The 20,995-nt window shown below is 37.9% G+C and overlaps 1 protein-coding gene across 2 annotated transcripts in view; it reads left to right on the forward strand.

The window, feature by feature from the left end:
* DDX31 (DEAD-box helicase 31) overlaps window positions 1-20,995 on the forward strand; it is an 87,403-nt gene that overhangs the window by 2,894 nt on the left and 63,514 nt on the right. For both annotated transcript variants that reach the window (XM_027869740.1, XM_027869741.1), the window contains exons 3-9: window positions 13,226-13,494; window positions 13,603-13,678; window positions 14,599-14,642; window positions 15,486-15,556; window positions 16,669-16,733; window positions 19,428-19,472; window positions 20,843-20,884. In XM_027869740.1, coding sequence (XP_027725541.1) covers window positions 13,226-13,494; window positions 13,603-13,678; window positions 14,599-14,642; window positions 15,486-15,556; window positions 16,669-16,733; window positions 19,428-19,472; window positions 20,843-20,884 — 612 coding nt within the window. The remainder of the gene's footprint in view (window positions 1-13,225; window positions 13,495-13,602; window positions 13,679-14,598; window positions 14,643-15,485; window positions 15,557-16,668; window positions 16,734-19,427; window positions 19,473-20,842; window positions 20,885-20,995) is intronic.

The raw sequence follows: 20,995 nt of genomic DNA on the forward strand, positions 1-20,995 counted from the left end.
ACATATATACTTTATTATATCTTCCCTGGTAGGATGTGAACCCCTTCAAAGAAAGGACTATTTTTTGTTTTGTCTTTTATTGCCAGCACCTAGCATATTGTCTGACTCGTACTTGGTATTTATTAAATGCTTGTTGACCTATATTGGCAATAGAAGACCTGGGTTCTAATCCTAATCCACTTTGTGACATTGGGCAAGTGTCACTTCTCTTGTGTAGGTCTCAGTTTTCTCAGTCATCGAGTAAGGTGATTGGACAAGATTATCTGTAAGGTCCCTCACAGCTCTAACAATCTGTATTTCTCTGACCTCATTTGAAAACTTGTTTTGTATGGTTTTATAAGTGGGCTGCTGAGATACACACCTAACATTTATAATTGATTTAAAGTTTGCAAGGCACTTTACATATATTATCTCATTTGATTCTTAGAATAACACTGTGAGTTGGGTGCTATTATCATTCTCATTTTACAGATGAGGAAACTGAAACTGAGAGGTTAAGTGTCTTGCCCAGGGTACACAATAGTAAGTGATTGAATCAGGATTTGAAATCAAATTCAGCAAATCATACTACCTAATTGTCTCAGATGGTTACCTATATATCACACTTTAATGTTTGCAAATCACGTTATACAAATTATCTCACTTGACCTTCACAATAACTCTTGTGTGAGGAAGGTACTGATTTATTCCCATTTTACAGATGAAGAAACCAGGCAATAAGGTTACCTTATAAAACAAAAAGCCTGTTAAGTAGGTAATGCAAGTATTCATTCATTCATTCACTCAGGAAGCATTTATTAAATGTATAGATTGTGCCTGGTACTGGAAGTACAAAGACAAAAACAAAAACTGCCCCTTCCCTCAAGGAACTTAAATTCCACTGAAGGGGAGGTAGAAAATATTATGCATATAGGTAAATACATAGTATGTACAAAATAAATCAAAAGTAACATGGTAGAAGGCCCCTGATGACTAAGGGGGATGAGAGATCAGGAAAAACCTCTTCTAGACAGTAGCAATTGAGCTTTGCTAAGAATTAAACAAAGTGATCAATACTTTTGTTTTTACATCACCATCATTTTCAAGTATACACCTTTCCCCAGAGAGCCATCCCTTGTAACAAAGAATAAAAAGAAAGAGAGAGGGAGGAAAAAGTAGTGAGGCAAAACTCATTATCATCAGCTGAATCTGACAGAGTAGGAGGGTTCCACACCATCATCCTCCACTCCACAAAGAAGGGAGGAAGATGCTTGTTCTCCTCTTTTCTTTAGAGCCAAACTTGATCATTGTAATTATACAAGTGCTCTGATTGATTGATGTAGGCTGAGGCAGCTAAGTGGCTCAGTGGATAAATCAGTGGGCTTAGAGTCAGACCTGAGTTCAAATCTGGCTTCAGACACTAACTGTGTGACCCTGGACAAGTCACTTAACCTCTCTTTGCCTTAATCCACTGGAGAAGGAAATGGCAAACCACTCCAGTGTCTTTGTCAAGAAAACTGCGTGGACAGTATGGTCCATGGGGTCATGAAGAGTCAAAGACAACTAAACAAGTGTCAGGCACTGTGCTAAGCTGGGAAGGCAAAAGACAGCCCTGCTCTTAAGGAGTTTACAGTCTGATGGGGAGCCAACATGGAAACAAGCTGTATACAGGATAATTAGGAAATAATTAACAAAGGGAAGGCACTAGAATTAAGAGGGGTTGGGAAAGGTTTCCTATGAAAGATGGAATTTTAGTTGAGATTTAAAAGAACCTAGGAAAGTCATGAGGAGGAGATGAGTTGGAGAGCTTTCCAAGCATGAGGGACAACCAGAGAAAATGCCTAGATCTGAGAGATTGAGTATCTTGTTTGGGGAATAGCCAGGAGGCCAGTGTCGTGGGAGTGAAGTATAACAAAACTGGAAAGGTAGGAGGGGCCTAGGTTATGAAAGGTTTTGAATGCCAAACAGAACACTTTGTATTTGATCCTGGAGGCAATAGAAAGCCACTGAAGTTTATTGAGATGGGGATGGGGGCAGGGTTACACTATCAGACCTTTGTTTTAGGAAAGTCACTTTAGCAGCTGGAGAATGGATTAGAGAGTGGCAGGCAGACCTACAAGCAAGTTATTGCAATAGTCTGGGCATGAGGTGATAAGGGTCAGTACCAGGGTGGTGGCAATGTCAGACGAAAGAAGGGGCATTTTTCAAGAGACGTTGCAAAGGTGAAATTGACAGGCCTTGGCAACAACTTGTATATGAAGGATGAGAGATAATTGAGCATGATTCCTAGCTACAAGCCTAAGAAACTGGGAAGATGATGTTGCCATCTACAATAATAGGAAAGGTAGTAGGCTGGGAGGGCTTAGGGGGAAAGATAATGAGTTCTGTTTTGGACATGTTGAATTTAAGATGTCTACTAGACATCCAGTTTGAGATGTCTGAAGGACAGTTGGAAATGCAAGATTGGAGGTCAGCATAGAGGTGGGGACAGGATGGGTAGATCTATGAGAATGGTAAGCATCGAGCTGGTAATTAAATCCATAGGAGCTGATGAGATCCCCAAGTGAAGTAGTATAGAGGGAGAAGAAAAGAAGGGAGAGAAACTGGATACAGGAAGACTAATGGGGTTATTTCAGTAAGAGGTAATAAGGGCATGAATTAGGCTGGTGCCATGTGAGTAGAGAGAAGGGGCTGATTGGAGAGAGTTGGAAAAATGAATCAGACTTGACAACTAATTAGCTACTGTAGGATCTGGGAGAATAAAAAGTAAAGGATGATTCCAAGTTTGTAAACCTGGGTATCTTGAAGGATGGTGGTATCCTCAGCAAAAGATAGGGAAGTTTGGAAGGAGGAGTGGGTTTAGGGGTAAAAATACTGAAGTCTGTTTGGGATGTGTTGAATATGAGATACCTATAGTGCATCTCGTGATGGAGCTCTGGAGCTCTAGGCTAATGAACCAGGATAGCTTTGGCACTGAAGATCTGGGACTCAACTGCATAGGGATGGTAATTGAATCCATGAGAACTGACAATATCCCTGATAGAGGGTGTACAGAGAGAAAAGGTGAAAACCCAGAACAGAGCCTAGGGCAATCATGAGCTGGTAAAGATAGGGTCCATTGTTGAGTATCATTTGCAAAAGGTTGTTTGTTTCCTGATGCTGTTACCAAGAATGCCCTCGATTTGTGCATAGATGACCCTCATAAAGATTTTGTGCAAATGGGAAACTAAGCATAAGGTTAGAGGCTGATTTTTTGGGGGGGGGGTCACTTTCTTTTGGAATCAGTTGGGTTCAAGTCCCAAATTTTATTATATAACATGATATTATGTTGCACTATATTATACATATATTATGGGCCTACGCTATTCTATCTGATTTTCTTGCCTTTGTTCTCTTTCGCGCTGTTTCTCTTCCTCTGTGAACACCTCAGGGACTGTGAATTTAGGGATTCAAGTGTAGTGGTCTGATTATCCTTGAAGGAGAAAATAGATTATTATAATAATTTTTGCAGGTGTTTTCCATTTTTCTTTGGTTTGTAGTGCTTTTCCATTCCTGAATGTTCTTGGGATGACTTTGCTTAGTCGGACAAGCTTTTTTTAGACTGGTTTTATCTTCTACGGTGCTGTCTCATGAGATGGTATTGGTCATAATCATCCTTCATTCTATTAAACACTTTTACTTTAATTTTTTTTCAGTTAACGAACATTTATATTTTTTTCCTTCCACTACCACCCCCCATGGGAAAAGAAAAAGAAAAAGAAAAACAAAATCCTTGAAACAAATATTAATATGCAAGCAAAATAAATTCCTACATTGTCTGTGTCCAATGATGTGTGTGTTATTTTACATCTTGAATCAGTCCATCATTCTCTGGGGGAGGTGTGTATGGATTCATCATCAGTCCTCTGAAATCTTGGTTTGTCTGCACTAATCAGAATTCTTAAGTCTTTCAAAGTTTTTTTCTCCTTTACAATGTCATTGTCAATAAATTATTCTCCTGGTTCTGTTCACTTTACTCTGCATCAGTTCATGCAAGTCTTTCCAGGTTTCTCTGAAACTACCTCTTTTGTAATTTCTTATGTCACAATAGTATGCCATTATATTCACACACCATAATTTGTTCATTGATGAATATCTACTTAGTTTCCAGTTCTTTGTCACCTCCAAAAGAGCTGGTGTAAATATTTCTGTACATATGAATCCACGTCATCCTTCTTCATAAACTTTTACAGATGAGTTTATATTTTAACCTGGTGTTCCTTTTGGGAGCCATTTTTCCTCTTTTTTTTTTTTCTGAGTAAGTCAAATGTTTGCTGACTGAAGTTCTTCCTCGTCTCTTAGTCTCCTTGTTGTAACAGCTAATTTACATTGCTTTAACTTCTATGTAAGAGTATCATAATTAGTGTTGATATCATTTCTATTGTCCATTTCTCGTTTTTTAATAATTCGTTTTTAACAATTGATGATCAAACTTTGTTAGTGAAATGCCACAATTTTTTTTTCTCAACTTGTTTATTATAAATTCAGATCTTAGAGCTGGCAAGTTTATGATCTGACTTTACACAGTCCTCATGAAAGGAGAGAAAGTGGAGTTAATGTAAGCTAGATGGCTTTTTCTAGGACTTTGGCTAAGAGGGGGAGGGAAAATATAGGATGATAGCTTAAGGAAGTGGTAGGGTCAAATTAAAGGTTGATTTTAACTGTGGGGAAGACCTAAGCATGCTTGTAGGTATCAGGAAAGGCCAGAGTAAGCAGGGAGAGATTGCAGATGAAAGAGAAGGGATGCCTGTGGGGTATACTGGGTCATTAAGGATACAAGGAGTGGATTGGCTTTGGCCTGGAGAAGGGCCACATCGTTATCACAGACTGGAGCTAAGGTGGAGAAAACAGGAGATAATGTCTAAGGCTTTTGAGTAGTAGAAGAGGGGGAACAGGTGTGTTCATGGAAATGGCCTCTGTTTAGTAGAAAAGGAGAGAGATTGGTATGGCAGGTTTGAAAAGAGAAGGTTTTGAACAGTTTCCTATGAAAAGTGCAGTAAAAGAGTCACTTAGGAAAGAATGAAAGGATTATTATTCCTATTTTATGGTTGGGGAAGCTGAAGCTCTGAGAATTTGTTATTTGCGCATAGTCACATGGCTAGCAAACAGCAGTCGAACCTAATACTCTAAATACATTATTCTTTCTCTGTAGTGTAATAAATCTTGCTAATAATACTGTTAGATTCATTGCAGTTGGTCAGAGAATTGGATATTAAAAGAGTTGGGTGACTGATCAATAAGAATTAGTGTGATTAATTGTAAAGGGATAACAAGCAGTCTTCTTCTATATCTGCCTCTGACCAGATGTGTGACTTTAGTCACATCATCAAATCTGTCTGGGCCTCAGTTTCTTCATCTCTGGATTGCACGCTCTCTAAGGGCTCTTTTAGCTATAATCATTCTATGAAAGCTCATTTTAAAAGAAATTATGTTGATCTATAGGGAAATCTTGCTATGAGTCCTCTCTTCTGTCTTTCTTTTCCTTCTCCAACCCATTGTTATCATCCCCCAATTTCTTTTATTCCAGTCTCTGATGATGATACAAAAGAGTCTATCCTAGGCTTTCTGTTTTCCAAGACCAATGCCTGTATAAGTGCCCTTGATTTATCCATTCCCATCTTCTCCAGCAGATTGCTTTATCACATAGAATATATAAGCTTCTTGAGAGCTTTCTTTCTTTTTTTTTTTAATGCAACTGTGCCATGCATATAGTAGGTACTTAATAAATACTTTTTGATTGATTTTCATAGGACTATCATAGGATCGTCTTCGATCTACTCGTGTACAACAGTCTTTTTTCTAATTAACTGAAAAAACATCTTCACCAGCTACTGGATTTGGAGTCAGAAATCCAGGTTCCTGGCTTTGTAGTTTTGTGACTGAACACTTCACTTCCTACTTTAAGCCCTAGTTTGCCCATCAATAAAATGTGGATAATAATATTTGCACTATTTACAAATAGATGATCAACTTAGTAGGGATCTATTAAGTACCCACAGTATACACAATGCACAGTACTTAGCCCCTGGATACAATAGAAAATAGTCCCCTGGCTTAAAGGAGTTTATGTGGGTGAGAGACAGGGTACAATCTTTACACTGTGAGGAAATCGCTTTATAGCTCCTTAAAAGTGTTATCATTATTATGAAATTTCTTGTATTTTTGAACTTTTCTATATTCCGTTTGTACTTTAGTTGCGTGTATGTGTGTATGTGTATGTGTATGTATATGTGTGTGCATACACACACACAAATACATATACACACATATGTTGCAGTGCATAGAGTGCCGGTCCTGGAGACTCATGTTCATGAGTTCAAATACGGCCTCAGACACTTACTAGCTGTGTGATCCTGGGCAAGTCACTTATTCTTCTTTGCCTTAGTTTCCTCATCTGTAAAAAGAGCTGAAGGAAATAGCAAACCACTCTAGTATCTTTGCCAAGAAAATCCCAAAATGGTGTTTCAAAGAGTCAAACACTATTGCTATGACTGAATAACAACAACACACATATATGGTTTCTTTTAAAGTCTTCCTTACTAGAATGTTAGCTCCTTGAGGGTAGGGATTGTGTCCTGTTTCATCTTTGTATCTCTCCTCATACCTAAAATAGTGTCTTCAACATTTTTGTTGTTGTTTTATTTTGTTTCTTTTCTCTGTACTTGTGATTTCACTGGTATTGGGAACTTCCTGTAGCAGTGGTTCTCAAATTTTTTTGGAATCAGGAGCCCTTTACACTCTGAAAGATTTTTGAGGACCCTAAAGAGGTTTTCTTTACATAAGTTATATCTATTAATGTTTACCAGATTAGAAATTAAAACTAGTAAAATTTTAAAATACTAATTCACTTAACATAACAATCATAGACCCATTGCATGTTAATATAATGTTTTTATGATGAATAGCTATATTTTCTTTTTTAAAATTTAGTCAGAAAAATGCATTGTTTTACATACTTTTGCAGATGTCTTTAATGTTTGACTTAATGAAAGACAGCTGGATTCTCATTGCTTCTTCATTCAATCTATTGCAATAGGTTGTTTTGAGTGAAGTATATGAAGAAATTCTCGCTTCACACAGATATGTAGTTGGAAAAGGAAATAGTATTTTAGTAGGCAAATAATATCTTAGTATTGTTATGAAAATAGTTTTGACTTTGGGGACCAACAGGGTCCTTGGTCCACATTTTGAGAAATGCAGCCCTGGACTGATACAGATGAATTATTCTGCAATTTGTAAGGAGCTGTTTAGGTAACTTGGTCAATGTCACAGAGTCAGTATGTGTCAGAAGCTGGACTTCTGCCCAGGTCTTCCTATCTCCAGAATGGTTTTCTAGCCATTCCACCTCATTGCCTTGTATATAGTAGGTACTGAATGTTTGCCAAAGTTACCATGAATCTTCTAACTGACAGATCTAACAATTTCTTCTCATTCTTCGTCATTCTTGACCTCTCTTGGACATTTGCCATTGTTGACCACCCTCTCCTCTCTGGGTTTTCATGATACTGTTCTCTTCTGGTTCTCCTCCTGACTTTCCTCAGTCACCTTGGATCTTCGTTCATGTTATGCTAACTCTAGGTGTTCCAAAGAGTCTATCCTAAGCTTTCTTCTCTTTTCTATCTGTACTTCCTCAGCTGGTGACTTCATCAGTTCCCATGGGTACAATTATCATCTCTATTCAGATTACCTCAAAGCTATCTATAATTATATCTATATTGCTCTAGTCCAGGCTGGCACAACCTGCCAAAGGATTTTGGGTGGCCTGCGAAAAATGTAGAAGATATTTTCCTTTACATTTTTTGTGGGCTGCCTGAAATCCTTTGGGATTCTCACTCAGATAAGCCACGAACAAGGAACAAGTGGCCCCCAGGCTGCAGACTGTGCAGGCCTGCCCTGGTCTTTCCACTGAGCTCCAGGCCATGTCATCAACAAGCCGCTGGGTGTTTCAAACTAGATGTCCCGTAGGCATCAGTATGTCCAAACTGAGCTAATCTTTCCTTCCAAACCCACTCTTCTTACCAACATAACTATTACTGGCAAAAGCACCACCATTCTTCCAGTCACCTAGGTTCACCACTTTGGTGTCATCCTTAACTCTTTACTCTTACTCTACATATCCAGTTTGTTGTCAGGTATTGTCATTTCTGCCTTTTATAGCATCTATCATATGCTTGCCCTTTTCTCTGTTTACACAGTCACATCCCTATTTCAGGCCCTTCTTACCTCTATCATCCTATTCCAGTGGTGTCCCAACTGGTTTCAATGTCTCCTCCCTCCAATTCATCTTCAATGTGACTTTCCTAAAGTGCACATCTGACCAGTTCATTTCTGTACTCAATAAATTCCAATAGCTCTTCATTGCTTCTAGAATCAAATATGAACTCCTCTAACATTTAAAATGCTTTACAACTTAGCCCCTTCCTACTTTTCTAGTATTCTTACATATTACTCTTTTCCATACAGTCTGCCATCCAATTTGACTGGCCTATTTGCTGATATTCACACAGGATCCTACATCTCCCATCTCTGTTTTGCACTGACTGTTTCCTGTGCCTGGAATTTTGTATATTTGCACTTCAGCCTCTTGGAATCCCTGATTTCCTTTAAAAATCAGCTCAAGTCTTACTTTCTACATAAAGTCTTCCCTCCTATATGAAGATTTCCCCAGCTGCTACCACCCTCTCTGCCAAAACTACCTTGTATTCATTTTGTATATATTTGATCTATATACACACATGCACATGTTGTGTTCTCAGAGAGAATACAAGCTCCTTGGGGACGGGGACTGTTTCACTTTTATCTTTGTATCCCCAACACATGGTAGGCTTATTGATTAATTGTAAAACACTTTTAAAAAATACATAGAAGAAAAAAGCAATTTCAAGGGGAGCACAAACCAATAGGGCAATTTTGTTTCTACCATATTAAAATTGAATTAAAAAAAAACATGTAACAGAAGTTTACTGTTTCACCTGCAGTTTTTTCTTTTTATATTGAAATGTATGATTACATTCACAATAAAAAAAGAAATTAAAAAAATTAATTGAATGAAGCCATAGCAGGCGTGTGCTTGTCAGTTTTGCCAACGTCACAAAGCTGGGAAGGGGTAGCCAGTGTGAGAGATGGCATCTTCAAGTTTCAAAGTGATCTTATGCAGATCTAGAGCAGAGGGGTCAAACTCAGTCTTACTGAGCACATTTGGCCCACAACTCTTCTGATTGCAGTCAGACCCAGATTAAAATGTAATTAGGAAATATTAAAATAAGTAAATAAAAATACAATAAAATAGATACTATCACATTTTAAAACTAAGTCAGTATGTGGCTTGAAGGGATCCTTATGTACAGATTGGTGGCCCCATTTCTATTTGAGTTTGACTCCACTGATATAGAGGAGGGTAACCAGCATGGTGAGGTTTGGGAAACAACTGAAGGACTGGATGAAGGAAGGCCAAAGGCACTTGTCAGTCAATCAGTCTACAAGTATTTAAGCATTTACTGTGCACCAGTCATCATAGATTTAGAGCTGGAAGAGACACCAGGTATATCCAATTCGATACTATCATTAACAAATGGGATCCCAATAACAGATGAGGAAATTGAGGCCCAGAGGAGTGAAGTAACTTACCCAAGGTCACACAAGGAGTAGTGGCAGAGCTGAGATTTGAACCTAGGTCCTATGACTCCAAAGTTATAGTGCCATGCATCTCTCTTCAAACTTTTGATCAACTTATGTAGAAAAGGCAGCCTACTTATCTTGTGTTACTGCATAGGCAGAGCTAGGAACTGTGGGGGAAAGGGAAGTAGATTTTCATTTAACATAAGAATGTTTAATTATTTTTCACATTTCATTTTTGCCTTTCACTTTTATATGTCATTTCCCCATAACTATCCCACCTTCCAGTAAACCCTTCCTTATCACAAAAAGAAACATTGTGGTAAAACTAATTTCCGCAGTGATCAGTTCTTATTGTTTTCCATATCCTTGTGCCCTGCCCCATCTTGAGAGGTGGCTCATCCTTCATCTTCCTCACTGCAGTTGGTCTTGCCAGGGGTGGGGAACCTGTGGCCTCGAGGCCACATGTGGCCCTCCAGGTCCTCAAATGTGGCCCTTTGACTCAATCCAAACTTCACGGAACGAATCCTTTTATTGAGGGCTCAAAGGGCTTCAGGTTCCCCGCCTCTGGTCTTGACCATCAGAATGCCACTGTTTTCTAGTGCTACTTCCATTTCTATTGTAGTTACTGTGGGTACCATTCTCTTGGTCCTGCTTACTCAGAGAATCCAAGAACAAGGAACAGGCCACCTCATGAAAAGGTAATAAGCTGCCCGATGGGCGCCTGATGCTGCTGAAGGGTCTGCCGCACCATGTAAGAGGTTGGACTAGATGACCTCTAAGTAGATAGGAATTCTAGCACATCTATGATTCTTATGGCTACAGTAATAGAAAGGGAATAAAAGCACTATGCTATCTAATGAAAATTACTTTGTATATACTTTGTATTCATTTATCTATGTCACCCCCTGTAGAATGTAAACTTCTTGAAATCAGGTTTTGTTTCTGGTTTTGTATTTCTAACATCAAGCACAGAGTCCTTAAACATAATAGGAGCTTAATAAGTGCCTGTTGAATTGAATTCATTCCATAGTCTCTTATTCTCTGTACTGCTCTGTACCAGGCAACTAATTTAGGCACCAGGGATACAAAGAGTTTACATATCAATAGAAAAATATGTATGAATTAAAAGTCAGTACAAGGAAAAAGTAAATACAAAGTAATTTTGGAGGTTGGGGGAAAGGTACTAGCAAAACTGATTGAATCAGAAAAGGGGGTACAGTGGATAGAGAGCTGGGCCTAGAGTCAGGAAGACCTAAGTTCAAATCTAACTTCAGACACTAACTAGTTGTGTGACCTTAGGCAAGTCACTTATCTGTTTGCCTCAGTTTCCTCTTTTGTAAAATGAAGATAATGAGAGCATTTACCTCCCAGACAGGATCAAATGAGTTAATAATTGCCAAGTGTTTAGCACAGTGTATGGGTCATAGCAAGCACTATGTAAATTTTATCTGTTATTACTATTATTATGTGTAGGAGATGGTATATGAGCTGAGCCTTAAAGGAAATCAGGAATGCTAAGGGGCAAAGGTGAAGAAGGGAGTGCATTCTAGGCATGGAGAACAGCCAGTGCAAAGTGTGGAGAAAGAGATGGGATGCTATAGTTTAGGTGCAGCAAGTAGGGCTCTTTGGCTGGGAAGGTATACTGGAGCCAGACTGTGAGGACTTCAAATGACAAGAAGAAGTGCTTCTAGAGGCAGTAGGGAGCCATTGGAGCATCTTGAGCTCAACTCAGCATGAAAATTTCTGAAACTGGAGGCTTTGGTTTCTCTTAAATAAGTAAGCTCTATAGTTAATGCAGTATCGCTGTTATTGTATACAATGTTCTCTTGGTTCTGCTCATCTTGCTCTTTTCACTCTTCATTATTTACTGCAAGTCTTTCCTTGCTTTTCTAAGATCATCGAGCTCATCGTTTCTTATAGCACAGTAGTATTCCATCACAATCATATAATGCATCTTATTCAGCCATTCCCCAATTGATGGGCCTCCCTGCAATTTCCAGTTCTTTGTCACCACAAAGAGAGCTGCTGCAAACATTTTAGAACATACAGGTTCTTTTCCTTTTTCTCTAATCATCTTTCGAAATAGACCTAGTAGTGGTATTTCTGGGTCAAAAGGTATAGGCAGTTTTATAACTCTTTGGGTATAATTCCAGATTGCTCTCCAAAATAGTTGGATCAGTTCACAATTCCACCAACAATGAATTAGTGTCCCAATTTTTCCACATCCCCTCCAACATTTGTCATTTTCCCCTTCAATCGTTTTAGTCAATCTAATAGGTATAAAATGACAGCTCAATTTGCATTTCTCTAATCAATAATGATTTAGAGCATTTTTTCATATGACTACAAATTGTTTTGATTTCTTCATTGTCAAACTGTCTGTTCATATCTTTTGACCATTTATCAATTGGGAAGTAGTTTATTCATGTTACAAATGTAAAATTACATGGATTGAAATTGCTTTAGAAAGATCTGTAATAAGCAAGGGATAAAAAGCAAAACAAAGTCCCAGATGTATATATTGATAACTTATTGAGGCTAGCAAGGATGAGTAAAATAAGCTGATGTTTAAACAGAAGAGAGCACATTAAGCAGAAAGGCAACATAGGCCAGCAGAGACTGAAGCCCCTCATAGTGATAAGAAGACATCACTCATAGAAAGTTTCTAGGTAAGATATTTGTGTACAAATAGAAGGGGAAGGCCAAAGAAATTAGATGTATCATCTCCTAGAGGGAGTTTGAACGCCATGAGTTTAACCAAACCATGTCTGGAAATAATAGTCAACTGACAACAAAATATTGAATGTTGTTAGCTGTTATAGGAGATCAGGTGGGGATTTGAAAAGCAAAGAAGATTAAAAGTAAGTGTGAGGGGGAAGTGATGGATGGAGAGGAGTTCTTATTTGGAATTGGAAGCGAGAGTAGAAATTGTGTCCAACCACCTGAATCTGGAAGAGCAGCTTGAGGGATAAGAGATGACAGAGTTCCACGCACTCTAGGAAGGAACAGTAATGAAGGTTTTTCTGCTCCCTGCAAATAAATAGGGATGTGACCATTCCAGCCAGCTAGCTCCCTCATGCCTAGGAACAGACTTGCTTCATTACTATTCTGTTTATGTAGAGAAAATATCTGAGGTTTTATTTCCCCTTTATAGCTCTTTCATGGAAATGGACAAAGACATGATTTCTTTAGCATGTGTACTTTTAAAGGTTAGTTCTTGTCTTCCCCACCCCCCCCCTTTTTTTAAGGATTCCATTTGTTAAGATTTTGCTGATCTGTGATATTTTTCCTTCCTTAGATCCATCATCCTGCTATTAAGTCCTTGGCTACTTTATAACTGATGATATTAAATCTAAGTAGATGACTATCTTGATTTGGATTAGAAGAGCTCTAGTTATTCTTCCTTGCCATTTTTGTCTTTCTTTATTTCTTTTTCTTGGAAAAATTCTGAATCAGTGGAGATAACTACAAGCCTAAACTGTTGCTTGACATGTGGGCATAATGATCGCTGCAGAAAGAGATGCAATTCTGTGGACAGTGAGGCTTCACTATATAGCCAGTGTTCATCATCTCTCGGTTTTTTCTTTAGGGAACACCAAAGCAAGCAAAAGGTACAAAAAGAAAATTCCAAGGGGCCATCCAAGGGCCTCCACCAAAACAAAAGCATGAAATATCCTTACCCCCTGCCAAGAAAACCAATGTTAAAGAGGTTGAAAGGACTGTGAAGGGAAAGCCAGAAGGTCTGATTTCTCCAAAGAAGCACCCAGCTGTCCCTGCTAATGAGGGACAAGTGGAGAGGCCGTTCATTAAGACTTCGTCATTATTTAAAAACAATCCTGAAATTCCAGAAATCCACAGGTACATTCTATGGGTTGTTCACTGCAAGGAAATAAATATAATTCTACTGATTTCATCATTTAACTGAGACAGAGGCTGATTCATAGGTATGTTGTTCCTCATTTGCAGAGCTATGGTGAAGCAGGTACGAGAAAAAGTGTTTACTTCAGATTCTTTTCATGAATTGGGCCTCCATCCACACCTGGTGAGTACCTTCTGGGCTTTCAGAAGGTTTTTCTTTTTGCCAAAAAAAGCTCCTTTCTTTGGAAGACCTTTATTTTATGTTGACTATATGTATAGACCCTAGGTGGATTGGTGGGGGGAGGAACTTGCTGTGGAAAGAAATCAAAATGAGGTTATTTTTGCAGCAGGTCAAGTGGGCTCAGAGTAGTTCCATTGTATTCTGCTGGTGCAAATTTAATGGCCTCAGGCTGTCATTTATTCAACAACCATTTATTAATTGTCTACCATGTGCATTGCCCTATGGTTTATATTTCCAGAAAAACAAAGATAAATAAGATGGTCCCAGACCTCAAGGCTGTCTGTCTGCTGCCTTGCTGTAGATCATGTGCAAGGAGGGACTGACGGCTGTTCCTACCTAACTGCATTTTTGTTTTAATTTTGTCAGGATTGTTTTATTTATGATATGTGAAAGAAATATGTAGTCCCACTTACCTTTCTCATTACCATATGTGTTTATCAGAGCAGTCACTGGATGACAGAATCTGGTGGCCACGAGTATCAGAATTGAGAGCATTTGGGCTTTAACTGGGTGTTCTGTTTGCTGAGGTTTGAGGGGTGAGGAATCCACCATACTGTGTAGTTTCCCCAAGCAAATGGACACTGTTTCTTATTAATAATAAGTTGTTTAGGCTTACTGTGAAGTGAGGAACATAGAATCCATTCCCTCTTGCATGGTCTTAATTTCAATCTAACCCCTGCTCAGGGTTTTCCATAAGCCATTTGAGCATCTAAATATACTATATCAGTATGAATCAGCTTTATCCCAAAATCGGGTACCATCTTCATTTTCCTCTTTTGTTTCCTTTGCCTCTTTTAAATTCTCTAATTCCAAAGAAGTGATAGTCAATTGATCATGCCTGATTTTGCTTCTTATCTTCTTAGATTTCAACAATAAACACTGTCCTGAAAATGTCCAGCATGACCAGGTAAGAGCTCCAGACCAAACTTCAAGCTTCTCTAGGATCCACGTGGGTCCCACTAAATGAAATTTAAAGGTGGTAAAGGGAACTGAAAGAAAATTTTAACTTACACATTATGAAGGAATGTCAGGTGGCTAATTAGCCTTATGACCCTAGTTAAGTCATTAGCCTTTAGCTTCTTCCTTAAATGAGGTGGCTAACCTAGATGATGATCTCTAGGGATCGTTTTAGCTCTTCATTCTGTGAAGACTTTGGTACAGTTTATTCTTTTATGAGACTGCTTCTATTTCTGTTGGATTTATCAGTGATTTTCCTTTAACATAATGTGGTCAAAATACCAATTTAGAATAGTGCAACTTCACTTTTGGAATTATTCCTGCTGGTAATAGTAATAGGAGTCAATCAGAAGGGATAGGAATAAATATTTGGTTTGAAGCAAAAAGGGTATTGAGATCAAACAATAAATTTGGTGGGATGAGTATTATCCCAAAGTTTCACATTTGCCTTAATTCTTTTAATTAAGTCACAGAAATTGCATCTAAAAAGGTTTCTTGCTAATGTCCCCTGTTTTCAGCCCCTGATTTCCCCATCCTATAAAGAAAATAGGGTCTTACATTTTAAAGTCTTTCATCAAGATGGCAGATGACATAACCAATTTCATGGAATTCTACTTCGATAGCCCTGAAAGATGAGACAAATTTTATGGAAATTTGAGCCTGTCAGCTCAAGGATTTTCATCTTGTAGCCACATCTTTCTGTTAAAGTAAGATCAAATAGCCTATTTACCCTGCAAACATTTTTAAGGCAATTTTTTTATAAATAAATATCTATTTTCTCTATGCACCACAGTGTTCAGAAGCAAAGTATTCCTTCATTGCTAGAAGGCAGAGATGCTCTTGTGAGATCCCAGACAGGATCAGGTCAGCATTTAATTTTTCATCTGTCTTTAGTTGCTCATTATTCCTACAATTTTATTGGAGTGTGTGTGTATGTGTATGTATGTATGTGTATTAACTGTAGCACTAATTTTGTTCATTTAATAAAAGGAAGGGGCCTATTGAACTTATCAAAATTAAGCATGTTCAGGAACTAAAGTATTTCTGCTATTGCTCTAACTTATAGCTAGAGGATTGTATCACCCTCCCTTACTAACCTCCCCCTCTTCTACCCACCCATTCTGTGTGCAGGCACAGATAGCCGCAAAATAATGGAGATTTAGAATTATGTGAATGCTGAAAAGAAATCAGTTTTTGAGTAGAGAATTTTTCACTGATAGTGATCTTGACACAATAAGGCATATTATTTGGACAATGTTCATTTTGTTTAGATGTGGGAGATTTTTTTGTTTTCAGTCCAATTTGCAGTTGTCCTGTTGAGTTTTCCAATGGAAACTCATTTACTCCTTTTTTCCACTGATGTGATTTGAGAGCTGTTAAGGTTGGTAGAAATCCAAAGTATCTGCCATTTGGTTGGTTTTTCATTGGCCTCTGTAGGCTCTTGGGTGGGGTTCCATCTGATTTTTAGCAGACTGACATCTTTTACACATCACAGAAATACCTGTGAAAATGGCACTTGGTGAACCTCTTGCCTTTAGCTCATAGGAGTAGTTAAATAGGACCTCAAGAAATGAGCTCCCTTGAAGGTTCTCAAGTCAACCTCCAGACCAAGCACTGTTGGAAAAATTTAGAAAATGTTACTCCTTATTTAGTTGGACCTTTGGGAAAGTCCAAAGGTTTCCAAGCTCTTTGAAAAGTATGTAATTCACCAAAATGTAATCAGGAGGTAGGAAGTTAATTGGATATGGATTCCTTTTCACTTTGGTTTAAAATCCTTCTCTTTCCTCCTCCCCCCACTTCCCCTTTAAACTGAGGCCATCCATTTGTGAAAGTATGTTTTTCTTCTCTCTCTGGCCTAAAATCACACAACCACCAAAAGAATAGCACAGCATTTCTCCCTGGTGGCCTTCGATTTTATTTTCTGCAGGAGCACTGCAGTGTCCACTGTTTTTTACATTTATTTATTTCTTTAAAAGGTAAAACGCTTGCCTATTGCATCCCTGTGGTTCAGTCTCTTCAAGCAATGAAGGCTAGAATAAAGGTTCGTATAAGTAAAATGTGTTTTTCAGTTATTGTTCACTATGAAAAAGCAGCTATCAAATTGAATCAGAACAGCCATATTGGGACTGATAGAATCTCTTTTCTCTGAGCAGTGTTCTGTACGTTAAATCTAAATATTGTTAATCCCCCTGCTCACAGTGGGGGCGAATAATAGCAAATTCGTGATTCAGTGTTCTGCTTATATTTTTACTTCAAATGTCAATCACTTATTAACTTAAGCAAAACATAATACCTTGATAGCAGCAGCCTTATCTAGCACTTCTTTATATCCCTAGTAACAGCTAGCAAAGTGTTTTGCTCATGGTAGAAACTTAATAAATATTTATTGATTTGATTTATAGGTTTGAGTAGATGAAAATGTAACCACGTTGAAAAATATAAGAATGAAGTTCTAACATGGGAATGAACATTCATTTGTGTTCTTTACTCAGAACTCATGATTATAAGAAGATAGAGTAAACAAGTAATTAAATTTGACATTGTATAACAAATTGTATAACCAAAACTCTAATGAATGGATTTGCTAATTGATCTTCCCTTCTTTGGACCTTATCTGAAATTTGTCTCAAGCTGTGAAATACTTTTGGTCTGGGTACCTTACTAATTACCAGTAAATAAGCAAGCATTCGGTAAATGCCTACTGTGTGTTTTACTCTGGAGATACAAAGGCAAAAAAAATGAAGCAATCCCTCTTCTTAAGGAGTATCCACTAAGTTTGGATTTTTATGTAGGCCTGGTAGCTTTAGTCTGCATAAAATTCACCCCAGATCAAGTTGAATATCCAAAAAATACACATCCTTCAAAATGGAGAATAGGTGAGTGAATGTGGATGAATTAACATAAACTCACCACCTCTGCTAGAGAATAACTCAACTTTCATCTTACAAAACATCATCTAAATTTATTTGTTCATTCAAAAAGAAATTGCTAAGTACCTGTTGTGTGCAAGGTGTATACTTGAGCAAAAGTCAATAACTATCTGAAGAAGAATATTTCCATTGTCAATCCTTTGTAATAGATAGAAAGCAGTGGATAAAGAGTCATACTCAGAAACAAGAACACCCAGGTTCAAGTCCTGTCTCTGATACAGCCTGGCTGTGTGACTGGGCATCTCAGAGTCCAGGCAACTCTCTAAAGTGATAAATTGCAGAGAAGTTGCTGAACTGCGTTGGTAGAGGGAGTTCCCATCTGAGAGTTCCTGATATTGATGAATCATAGGTCAAATTCTTATTTTGTAATTGACTTATGAATAAAACCCATTACAAATATGTATAGTCAGGCAAGACAGATTCCTGTATTAGCCATGTCCAATAAAAAAAGAAAAAGATATGCATACAAAGTTTTTTCTTAAGGTCAAGAGAGTTGTCCAATCTTCAAGCTGGAGAAGACCTTAGAAGTCATTGAATCCAAACTTTTCTTTTTTAAGATGAGGAGGCTGAAGCCCAGAAAGGGGGAATGATTTGCCCACATATCTATGATTTTGTTAATATAGTAAATTGCTGGGGGAGGAACTCCTACTAGTACAGAGAGGCAACTTTTAGCCTTAGAGGGTAGCTTGGGACACTGATAGGTTAAGTGTTGTGCCTATGGTTGCAGTTTGTATATCCTAGTCAGAACTTGAACCCCAGGCCTCCCAGTTCCAAAGCCAGTCCTTTGTCCACTACACCACATTCCCTTAGTGGACATAGTTTAATTTGTTTTATGTCCAAATCTGTTAACAAGTCATGTTATAATGGGATTGGAAGAGCCTAGTGTGATTGTTCAAATATTGTTCTTATACCTATCGAAACACTATATTTAATGATTTTGCATGAAAATCTCTCTATAATCATAGTTTTCTTTTATGAGGGTTGACTTTCTGGAAGGGAGATGTGGGGAAGTAAGCACTGGAAAATGTAGGTAATATGAAAAAAAAAAGATATCAAAAATGTATTTGAAAAAATTTTAAATTTCCAAGCCACAATAATTGTACATTTTAAAGTTACATTCAATATAACAAAATTCTAATATAGACAAAATAATTGGAAAGTGGATTTGATTATAAAAGGACTTGACCTGTAAGAAACATGTTTATGGAGATGGAAAAATCAAACCACCCAATAGATCCTTAAGTTACTTTGGTGAGAGAATTGAGCTATGCTCCTTTTCTATATTTCTACTTTTTTCCTATGATTTTGTCTGTGAGTTTTACTCTGTCCATCCCATCTCCACAAGAAATTACCATCCCCCCCCTTTTCTCCCTTGATATGTAGCAACACCTTTTGAAACGTTAGGATTTCCGGTCTCACTTAGTGGCAGATTGATGCTGTCTTATCAGAATATTTAATACTTAATGGTATAAATTTCATCATAGTCTCACAAAGGTAATATTAAGGAGAGAAACACTGCTTTGAATTCAATCTTTGCATTCATTTATTTTTGTCATCTCACATTTATTGAGCACCAACTTTGTACAAGAGAGAACAGGGACTACTTTTTGCTTTTGTACCTCCCACGTTTAGCATAGTGCCCAGCATAGCTGGTACTTAATAAATGCTTGTTGACTTACTTGTTCAAGGCACTGGTGACTTGGGGTCTTTTAATCATGCCACCTTAAGTTCTCTGTATCTTCAGTCTTGTGAAAATGTATGCAATGAACTCATTATTCCTTGTTACTTTCTACCCCTCTCAACAGCGCAGTGATGGCCCCTACGCTCTGGTATTAGTGCCAACAAGAGAGGTAGGGTGTTTGACTCTCAAAGTTAATCTTAACTATTTTCAGTGTTGTCTTATTGAGTTTCAAACTTTTGGTTTTTTCCTTGAATATTTCCTCCCCCAAAGCCAGCAGATGTGTGTATCATACACACCTTTATCTATTTCTTCCCTTTTTCTGAAGTCCTTCCTCTCTCACCCTATTATTCCTTCTGGAAATCTAGGAGGAAAATTCAGCAACCAAAGTATAGACATGAGTTTCCCTATTGTCTGAAAACCAAATGAAGTTTCATGAAAGCTTCATTCCTTAGAATGAAATAGAAGCATGTTCATTCTATTTCCCTCTCTCAGAGCTGTACAACTTAACACCAAAGCAAGATCAACATGTCTTTATTTAAAATAATTTTTAAGAAGCTACTTCCACCAAAAATCTTACTCATTTCCTTGAAGGTGAGCCTCCCAAGATTTTTCTTCCTTGGAAATCTCTTCTATATGATTTATTTGCCTACAAAGACAATTTCAGAACAGGGTGTCAATGTTTTCTATATCAAATGCTAATAACTTTCCATGCAGAGAATTGATCACAGGTATCTAGTTTTGGGCACAGCCTTTTATACAACCTGCAGTGCAATATCTCAGCTCGATTCTAGGAAAGGAGAAGGCACTGAAGCTATTTAAATTTTTACAGCAGCAAACTTGCTACTTCCCTACGATGCTTCATGAATACTAAGTATGTGGAAACTGTATAAGCTTGGTTAAAGTGATACTGTCAAGACCTTTTTGGTGGTTGTTAAGGAATGATAATTAATCTCACTTTTACTTTCTGTGGCTCCATGTGCTTTCTTGCTGACTTGGGAAATGCATATCCATCTCTCCGCTTTAAAATGTTAAAATTACCGTAGTAGCACACTTAGAAGGCAGTCAGTTGTTCAACCTTTGTAGCAAAGTTTCTAAGTGTTAGCCTGTTGCATCACCATTCCAGTTTCCCCTAGCCTGTCTCTTTTTCAAAGGGAGTCAAATCGAGGTTGACTTTGTTTCATTTCCTTCTATCTTTGTGCACCAAAGATGTCTAAATGCATGTGTGGTGCTCTGGGAATTTGAGCCAGCAGAGGGAGCACAAAACACTATTTTTGTTTAAGTCCAAGAAATAGATGTGGTGCTGTTTACCCTCTCTCTTCCCCTACACTCAGTGTAGGGATTTCAGTGGGTTTCAGTGGGTTTCAGATCTAGTATATGAAGAGACAGTTAATGTAGATACTGTTTATCTTTTTTCTTAAATTACTTATTATAAGCTTTCAATTGGGTCAAAGTTGAAATGCTAATCGTTTTATCTGTCTCTGTTCTCTTTCTTTTTAAAAAATACCTGCCTCACCGTATGAACCTTTTCAATATTTGCAGCTGGCTCTACAGAGCTTTGATACCATCCAGAAACTGCTTAAGGTAAGAAAAGCCATGAGCTAGGTTGTATCATTCCATTTTTTGCAAAGTGAAGAAACAACCACGCCTTAAAGGCCCAGGAAAGACTCTTATTTCCTCTATTCCTTGGCCTTC

Source organism: Vombatus ursinus, unplaced genomic scaffold (assembly GCF_900497805.2).
Source record: "Vombatus ursinus unplaced genomic scaffold, bare-nosed wombat genome assembly UNPS02014793.1, whole genome shotgun sequence".
Taxonomy (NCBI): domain Eukaryota; kingdom Metazoa; phylum Chordata; class Mammalia; order Diprotodontia; family Vombatidae; genus Vombatus; species Vombatus ursinus.